This window comes from Gekko japonicus, unplaced genomic scaffold (assembly GCF_001447785.1).
Source record: "Gekko japonicus isolate JY-2015 unplaced genomic scaffold, Gekko_japonicus_V1.1 scaffold1903, whole genome shotgun sequence".
In the NCBI taxonomy this organism is placed as follows: Eukaryota; Metazoa; Chordata; class Lepidosauria; order Squamata; family Gekkonidae; genus Gekko; species Gekko japonicus.
Window position 1 is genome coordinate 862 of NW_015166477.1, and position 9692 is coordinate 10553.

At 51.4% G+C, this 9692-nt stretch overlaps 1 protein-coding gene across 1 annotated transcript in view; it reads left to right on the forward strand.

Annotated features, from left to right (window-relative positions):
- Positions 1-273: 273 nt before the first annotated feature.
- The window catches only part of TMEM179B (transmembrane protein 179B), a 14933-nt gene continuing 5514 nt past the window's right edge, over positions 274-9692 (forward strand). The window contains exon 1 of the mRNA XM_015412123.1: positions 274-395. Coding sequence (XP_015267609.1) covers positions 297-395 — 99 coding nt within the window. The 5' untranslated portion in view covers positions 274-296. The remainder of the gene's footprint in view (positions 396-9692) is intronic.

Genomic DNA, 9692 nt, shown 5'->3' on the forward strand with positions numbered 1-9692 from the left:
GTTTTAAAAAACTAAGGCAACTACTCTAACCACTACCCAGCACTACTTTCCCAAGGAGCCAGCGCCTCCACCCCTTGCTAAAGAACTTTTAAATTAATAGCTGCGTGAAAGGGAGGCATCCCAAGGCGCCTCGCTTCTCCATTCGGAGGGAGGCTGCCCCTGTTGGACTGGTGCCTGCCTATCGCCTTAAAGGCACCGGGCCGGGCGCCGGCAACTCCTCCCAGCAGCTCGACGGGGCGGAGACGGCCAGGCTGGCGGCCCTCTCCTCGCTCGTGTGCCCTGCCCTCCGCTGGAAGATGGCGCAGCTGTCGGGGTGGCTCCTCATCGAGCTGGCCCTGCACGCCGCAGCCTTCCTGTGCGGGATCATCTGCGCCTCCGCCCTCACCGTCACCCAGGTAAGGCGGGAGCCGCCGGGAGGGAGGGGGTGGGACGCCTGGGCCAAGCAACTCGCGGGAGGCCCCCTCGGACGGAGCGCAGAAAGCTCTCCCTGCGCCGTGGCGCGCCACTCTTCCACTTGGGACTGCTGCAGCGAGCATGTGCAGAGTGCTACTACCGCCTTTTGCATTCAAGCAAGGGTGGGTGGAGGGGGGCCAGCGGCTTGGCCTGGAGCGCATGAAGGACGGGGGTGCTCCAGAGCAGCTGCTTGAAGTCGGGAGGAGCCGTTTAGCCCTGGAACAGTGTAGGACAGAAAGAGGCCCCCGAGCGTGTGCAGAGGGCGTTTCAGCCCCCTTGTGTAGCCAGCCACCCCCTTCCTCTACAACCTATGAGCCCCCACACCTCTTTCTTTGACAAACAATACAGAAGCGCCTTTCTCCATTCCGCCCTGCGTGCTGCAATCCCCCAGCCCTCCTGTACTGCTGGAAGAGAGGGAAGGCTTTGGACACGAGGGGGTGGGATTACCGGCCAGAGACTTCTAATTTTAATAAAAACAAGAATCCCCCTTCTCCAAAATGAAGCTGTCGGTTGGACGCACTGCCAGGTGGCACGCCGAGAGCACTGGGCGCAAAAAAGGGTCGGCTAGGCGGGAAGTTTCTGCAGATCGCTCGCTCGCTCGCTCTCCCAACCACCGACTCTTTTGCAACTGCGCTGGGACGTTCCAAGCGGTTCTGAGCCTGGTCGTGCGAGCCCGGCGTCCAAAAGCCCTGGAGTTCAGCGGGAGGAGCCGCACCTTCTCACGTTGCCAGAACAGAGTCCAAAATGTTCCGGCGGTGCGGTTCGGAGAAATTTAAAGGCCGGCGAACCCTCTCCCCCAATGCATTTGCTCTTGGGTAAACGCTGTACCCCGATGCCAAGAAGGGCAGCTTTGCAAACACATGAGAACACCAGCCCCCTCCCGCCTGCAGCCCCCGGCAGATGGGCCGGGTCATGTGAAGCTGCGCGTTGCACATAATGCTGGTCAGCTGAGGGCTCCCGCGGGAGTTTGGCCAACAGTTGGCAGTTGCTGTTTCCGTCCCGTTTGCATGAGTGCCCCGGTTCTTTCTTCCCCTTGGCAGGGACGCTTTCTCCTCACGCGCCCCCCCCCTCCTGGCTTCTGCGCTCTGTAGGCACCCCAGAGCCTTTACCTGGGGGACCTGGCTTTGCAGAAAGGGCTGTAGCCGTCAGAGGTAGTGGTTAGAGCAGGGGTCCCCAAGGTGTGGGGTCCAAGGGCACCATGGTGCCTGCCGACCCCTTGGCTGGTGCCCACCAAGTGTTTTTAGAACGTGGCTGTGGCCAGGCTTCTGATTGGCTGTGCAGATCTTTTTTTAAAAAAGTTGCTTTGGCAGCAGCTGCCCTAGCAGTACAAGGCTCTTCACTGCGTGACTGAAGGTGAGCTGCAGCAACCATTTTATGCATGCATGTACTTATAATTTCAATGTATATACCGCCCTTCTCAGAGTTCACAGCGCTCAGGGTGGTTAGCGACATAATATCGCACAATTTAAAATCCAAGCAACTAGCTAAAAACAACATCAGATGGCACCAAAACAAGTTTACAGTTTGCATTGCTGTCTCGCAATAAGCAAGAGAAAGCAGGGTGGGGGGAGGGGGAGGGTGTGCCAGATAGGATGGGTCCCCATTGCTGTCCTCAACCAAAAGCCCGGCGGAACATCTCTGCCTTGCACCCCCTGTGGAACTGCACAAGGTCCCGCAGTGCGCGGACGTTATTTGTCAGAGAGTTCCACCAGGCAGGAGCCAGGGCTGAAGTTTTTTTATGGCTGGTGGCTCCACCTCCCGCGGCAGACATTGTTTGGCAGCCGTTTTGTGGCTGCGCCCCCATCATGCTGTGGTAGAACTTCAAAGGTGTCTGCAGGCTCAAAAACATTGGGGACCCCCTGGGTTACAGAGACTAGGATTCAGATCCCTGGTCTGCTGGGCGAACTGGGGTCGGTTGCACACTGCCAGCCTAGCCTACCTTGCAGGGTTGGTTTGAAGGTAAGGTAGGGAAGGCAAGATCTTGCTATGAGTTGCTTGGAGGAAGGATGAGATAAAAATATAATAGCCAGACCAGGAATACACCACAGTGGCTTCCTTCCTTCCTGGACTCCATCTTCACAGTGCCTGTGCCCAGTTCATAAATTCCACAGGGAGGGAAGGTGCTGCCAGAATTAAAGGCCTCCTTGGGGGTTGATTCAGCATTAAATTACAGCGGAACCTAAGCTAAGAAACAATTAACGGACTCTTGGGAGGGCAGCCGAAAGGATGCAGGCAAAAAAGCAGAGGAGATACTATGGTTTTAAGTTGTGGTTGGAACCGTTTTTTCGTAAAAAGCCACCATCAGAAACTGCCACTAATATGAAAACAAAATTCAGCTTTAAACTTCAATACTGAACATCCATCCCCCTCCCCCAATAATCTTAAAGGGATTAAATGTTTACCTTACTTACACTTACTGAAAAAAATTAAATTGCGAAAAGAAAAATGCAAGTGCATTAGTTAATGTTTAAAAAAACACTTAATGGCAACTGTGGCAAATTAGAGTTGCCAACTCCAGACTGGGAAATTCCTGCAGATTTGGGGTGCATCCTGCAGAAACTCGGGTTTGGGGGAGAGGAGGGACCTCAACAGGGCATAATGCCATAGAGTCCACCTTCTAAAGCAGCCGTTTTCTCCAGGGGGTACCGATCTCTGTACTGTGGACATTGGTTGTAGTTCCAGATCTCCAGGCTCCACCTGGAGGTAGAGAAACCCAGCAGCAGTATTATCAGGTCCAGCCAAAAGGTTGTAAACAGGGCTTTTTTATTTTAAGGGGGGGGGTATTTTGCATCTTTGATACACATATTTATAGTCTTGATAGTTTTATAAATGTTAGTTTTCAACCCCAAATGGATTACGGCCTGGCACCGCTTTGATTTTCTTGCTTATTAGCGAAGGCTTTGAAAGGCGACAGCAGTGAAAGCCCAACTGTTCTTCCGAGGGCTTTTGCATTCAAACAGGGCCTTGCTGAAAAGGCTGCTCAGTGGCAATGAGCTCTTGCAGGAGAGCAAAGTCCCTGGGGGAAAATACTTTGGACTCAGTCCTCATCCAGACCTCAGAAGGGGAGAGAGAGAGAATGTGAAGGAGAGAAAAAAATGGAGAAAGCAGGAAAACACCAGACCGTTGCAGAACAAAAACAGAAACAGAGCCCATGTCGCAAGAGGTGGTTGAAGGCAGGCCTTGAGTCTCAAAGGGTGAAGGGAGAAAGCCATAGAACAAGGGCGGTTCTGCCCACGGCAGAATGAAGCAATCAGAAGTGGAGTTGCCAGCCTCCAGGTGGGGCCTGGAGATCTCCCAGAATTACAACTTGATCTCCAGACCAGTGTTCCCTCTCAGCTGAGTTAGTGTGAGCTAGCTCACAGTTCTTTAGCCTCTGGCTCACACAGTTTTGTCTTGGCTCAGGAAGGAGGGCTCCAGAGCAAACTAATTCATGCAGTAGCCAAATTGCTTGCTCACAACTTTAATGCCAGGAGCTCACAAAGTAGAATTTTTGCTCACAAGACTCCACAGATCAGAGGGAACGTTGCTCCAGATGATAGGGATCAGTTCCCCTTAAGCCCGAGAGGGCCTGCAGATCAGTGGAGGAGCCTCTGCTTTGTATGCAGGAGGTCCCACCAGGTTCCATCCCTGGCATCTCCAGTTAAAAGGACCAAATAGGAGGTTCTGTGAAAGGCTTCTCCCCAAAACTCTGGAGAGCCACTGTCTGTCTGAATAGACAGTACTGACCTCGATAGACCAAGGGTCTGATTCAGTATAAGGCAGCTTTTTTGGGGGTAATTTTCATTTGTGCATGCGTGTGTGTGTGCGTGTGTGTGCACCTGGAAGTCATGGCGACCTCTGGTGACTGACCTCTACTGGGGGACCAGGAGGACATTCAGAGAGGCGGCTGAATAAAGCCTGCCCCCATCCTCCCGACTGCTGGCATTCCAAGGCGGTCTCCCATCCAAGTACTTGCCAGAGTCGCCCCTGCTTAGCTTCCAAGATCTGACGAGATCAGGCTTGCCTGGGCTATCCAGGTCAGGGGACTATAAGGCAGCTTCATGTGTGTTCATTCGAGTCCCCAAATAGCAGCTTCGGAGGGCAAACTTCCCAGGCTCTGCCCCTAAACCACCAGGAATTTCCCAATCTGGAGTCATTGCTTTTTAATAATTAAAAGGTAAAGGTTCCCTTGCTCGAACGCCAGTCGAATCAGACTCTAGGGTTGCGGTGCTCATCTCCGTTTCAAAGCCGAAGAGCCAGCGCTGTCCGAAGACGTTTCTGTGGTCATGTGGCCGGCATGACTAAACACCAAGGCGCACGGAACGCTGTTACCTTCCCACCGAAGTGGTACCTATTTATCTACTTGCAAATTCTTGCTTTCGAACTGCTAAGTTGGCAGGAGCTGGAACTAGAGACGGCAGCGCACTCTGTCATGCGGCACCCGGGTCTCGAACTGCTGAACTACCGACCTTCCACAGCCTGCAGTTCAGCATCTTAACCACTTGAGCCACCACATCTCCTTTTAATAATTACAAACATTTAAAAAGAGTTGGGCACCCGAGTCAGAAGCGTAAGTGCTCCAGAGAAGTTATCGCATACAGCAGGGCTGGCATCAGCATACCTGAAGATGGGACAGGTGCCAGGATCCAAGGCTCCTGGTGAGGGCCCACTGTCACAGACCCCCCCCCCACACACACTCCTGTTCCCCTCCCCTGCCACCTGTCCATGTGCCTTTCCCTGCACATTTACTTGCAAGCACTCCGCCAGCCATGCTCCCAGCTTCCTGCACAGAGGCAGCTCTCTGGGTGCCCACAGGAGCTCCATGCACCAGTCAGTGCTGTTGGGAGAAGGACGTTGATGTGGTGCAGGTGATGGGACGGCTTGTGAGAAGGGGAAGGATTCACAGTCAGGTGGGAACGCACAGGTGGATGGGTGGAAAGCAAGGCATGATGGGCAGGAAGAGATCCCCGGGCACTGTCTGCCCAGGGCCTCCCAAAACCGGGAACTGGCAGTGACAGCCAAAGGGAGGGGGGGCAGAATCAGCCTCTCCTGCTCCATGGAGGGTGATTGGTTCCCTCTTGCAATGAAGTAGCACTCCACCCCATTGCACACTCTTGTGGGTGATCCTTGTGGCAGGGGCATTACCCAATTTCACGGTTACTGTGGTTCAGTTTGAAAGTTGTCCTTTCTTCAGGGATTGCTCCGGTTGAAATTGTAGCCGCCTGTCCCGCCCCACGGCCGAAATAACCAACTTGCTCATAAAACGGACACAAAAATGGATGCCTGCTTTTGGCTAGGAAGAGCATACCACAAATGCCACAAAAGAATCACATGGAATGAGAAAAGAAAAACCTTCTGGCAAATGACCAAGGGGTAAAAGGAGTACTGAACTCAGAGTTCACAGCGCTCAGGGTGGTTAACAACATAATATCACACAATTTTAAATCCAAGGAACTAGCTAAAAACAACATGAGATGGCACCAAAACAGGTTTACAGTTTGCATTGCTGTCTCGCAATAAGCAAGAGAAAGCAGGGTGGGGGGAGGGGAAGGGTGTGCCAGATAGGATGGGTCCCCATTGCTGTCCTCAACCAAAAGCCTGGCTGAACATCTCTGCCTTGCACCCCCTGTGGAACTGCACAAGGTCCCGCAGTGCGCGGACGTTATTTGTCAGAGAGTTCCACCAGGCAGGAGCCAGGGCTGAAATTTTTTATGGCTGGTGGCTCCACCTCCCGCGGCAGACATTGTTTGGCAGCCGTTTTGTGGCTGCGCCCCCATCACGCTGTGGTCGAACTTCAAAGGTGTCTGCAGGCTCAAAAACATTGGGGACCCCCTGGGTTACAGAGACTAGGATTCAGATCCCTGGTCTGCTGGGCGAACTGGGGTCGGTTGCACACTGCCAGCCTAGCCTACCTTGCAGGGTTGGTTTGAAGGTAAGGTAGGGAAGGCAAGATCTTGCTATGAGTTGCTTGGAGGAAGGATGAGATAACAATATAATAGCCAGACCAGGAATACACCACAGTGGCTTCCTTCCTTCCTTCCTTCCTTGGCTCCATCTTCGCAGTGCCTGTGCCCAGTTCATAAATTCCACAGGGAGGGAAGATGCTGCCAGAATTAAAGGCCTCCGTGGGGGTTGATTCAGCATTAAATTACAGCGGAACCTAAGCTAAGAAACAATTAACGGACTCTTGGGAGGTCAGCCAAAAGGATGCAGGCAAAAAAGTGGAGGAGATACTATGGTTTCAAGTTGTGGTTGGAACCGTTTTTTCCTAAAAAGCCACCATCAGGAACTGCCACTAATATGAAAACAAAATCCAGCTTTAAACTTCAATACTGAACATCCATCCCCCAATAATCTTAAAGGGATTAAATGTTTACCTTACTTACACTTACTGAAAAAAATTAAATTGCGAAAAGAAAAATGCAAGTGCATTAGTTAATGTTTAAAAAAACACTTAATGGCAACTGTGGCAAATTAGAGTTGCCAACTCCAGACTGGGAAATTCCTGCAGATTTGGGGTGCATCCTGCAGAGGGCAGGGTTTGGGGGAGAGGAGGGACCTCAACAGGGCATAATGCCATAGAGTCCACCTTCTAAAGCAGCCGTTTTCTCCAGGGGGTACCGATCTCTGTACTGTGGACATTGGTTGTAGTTCCAGATCTCCAGGCTCCACCTGGAGGTAGAGAAACCCAGCAGCAGTATCATCAGATCCAGCCAAAAGGTTGTAAACAGGGCACTTTCTTTGATACACATGTTTATAGTCCTAATAGTTTTATAAATGTTAGTTTTCAACCCCAAATGGATTATGGCCTGGCACCGCTTTGATTTTCTTGCTTATTAGCGAAGGCTTTGAAAGGCGACAGCAGTGAAAGCCCAACTGTTCTTCCGAGGGCTTTTGCATTCAAACAGGGCCTTGCTGAAAAGGCTGCTCAGTGGCAATGAGCTCTTGCAGGAGAGCAAAGTCCCTGGGGGAAAATACTTTGGACTCAGTCCTCATCCAGACCTCAGAAGGGGAGAGAGAGAGAATGTGAAGGAGAGAAAAAAATGGAGAAAGCAGGAAAACACCAGACCGTTGCAGAACAAAAACAGAAACAGAGCCCATGTCGCAAGAGGTGGTTGAAGGCAGGCCTTGAGTCTCAAAGGGTGAAGGGAGAAAGCCATAGAACAAGGGCAGTTCTGCCCACGGCAGAATGAAGCAATCAGAAGTGGGGTTGCCAGCCTCCAGGTGGGGCCTGGAGATCTCCCAGAATTACAACTGATCTCCAGTGTTAGCTCTAAGCTGAGTTTGTGTGAGCTAGCTCACAGTGTTTTAGCCTCTGGCTCACACATTTTTGTCTTGGCTCAGGAAGGATGGGCTCCAGAGCAATATACAGTAGCCAAATTGCTCGCTCACAACTTTAATGCCAGGAGCTCACAAAATAGAATTTTTGCTCTCAAGACTCCACAGATTAGAGGGAACGTTGCGTCCAGACGACAGGGATCAGTCCCCCTTAAGGCTGAGAGGGCCTGCAGATCAGTGGAGGAGGCTCTGCTTTGTATGCAGGAGGTCCCACCAGGTTCCATCCCTGGCATCTCCAGTTAAAAGGACCAAATAGGAGGTTCTGTGAAAGGCTTCTCCCCAAAACTCTGGAGAGCCACTGTCTGTCTGAATAGACAGTACTGACCTCGATAGACCAAGGGTCTGATTCAGTATAAGGCAGCTTTTTTGGGGGTAATTTTCATTTGTGCATGCGTGTGTGTGTGCGTGTGTGTGCACCTGGAAGTCATGGCGACCTCTGGTGACTGACCTCTACTGGGGGACCAGGAGGACATTCAGAGAGGCGGCTGAATAAAGCCTGCCCCCATCCTCCCGACTGCTGGCATTCCAAGGCGGTCTCCCATCCAAGTACTTGCCAGAGTCGCCCCTGCTTAGCTTCCAAGATCTGACGAGATCAGGCTTGCCTGGGCTATCCAGGTCAGGGGACTATAAGGCAGCTTCATGTGTGTTCATTCGAGTCCCCAAATAGCAGCTTGATGAGCACCGCACCCCTAGAGTCGGATTCGACTGGCTTTCGAGCAAGGGAACCTTTACCTTTTTACAATCATACAATAAAGAATTCAAACAGCTCTGGAAATTATTTTCACTCTCTTTCCTCGACATCCCCTCTTCTGTTTTATCCTCTCAGCATCAATCCAAGTAGCTTAGCATATATAGGGGGTAGTGGGCAGAATCAGCCTCTCCTGCTCCACGGAGGGTGATTGGTTCCCTCTTGCAATGAAGTAGCACTCCACCCCATTGCACACTCTTGTGGGTGATCCTTGTGGCAGGGGCATTGCCCAATTTCACAGTTACTGTGGTTCAGTTTGAAAGTTGTCCTTTCTTCAGGGATTGCTCCGGTTGAAATTGTAGCCGCCTGTCCCGCCCCACGGCCGAAATAACCAACTTGCTCATAAAACGGACACGAAAATGGATGCCTGCGTTTGGCTAGGAAGAGCATCCCACAAATGCCACAAAAGAATCACATGAAACGAGAAAAGGAAAACCCTCTGGCAAATGAGCCAGTGTGGTGTGGTGGTTAAGAGCGGTGGACTCAGATCTGGAGAACCAGGTTCGATCCCCACTCCTCCTCCACATGGAGCCAGCTGGGTGACTTTGGGCCAGTCACAGTTCTCTCAGAGCTCTCTCAGCCCCACCTGCATCACAAGGTGCCTGTTGGGGGGAGAGGAAGGGATGGTGATTGTAAGCGGCTTTGAGACTCCTTCGGGTAGAGAAATGACTCCTTCAGGTAGAGAAAAGATAAAAACCAGCTCCTCTTCTTCTATTTCTTCATCCCCTGTTTGAACTGAGAAAATAGGCACCAGAGTGACCAAACTCACTTAACATAAGAGCCACATAGAAGAAACATCAGATGTCTGAGAGCCGCAAGACATGAACAGATATCACACACGTGTATTTATTGGGAAAATATGCAAATGTGCTTTTTAAATTAACATTAAATAAGACTGCCAGAAATAAAAACAAAGGGGGTAAAAACAGATATTGATAATGATATTTAAAGAGACAGATGTTTTCTCCAAGCCGGCTGGGGGGGGGTGCTTTGAGAATGCATTTAAAGTTAAAGTTGCTTTCTTTCTCTGCTCCCCCCCACCTCAAGCCTACTCAGGGAGGGGAACATAAGAACATAAGAGATGCCAATGTTGGATCAGGCCAAAGGCCCATCCAGTCCAACACTCTGTATCACACAGTGGCCAGAAATACCAGTGCCATCAGGAGGTCCACCA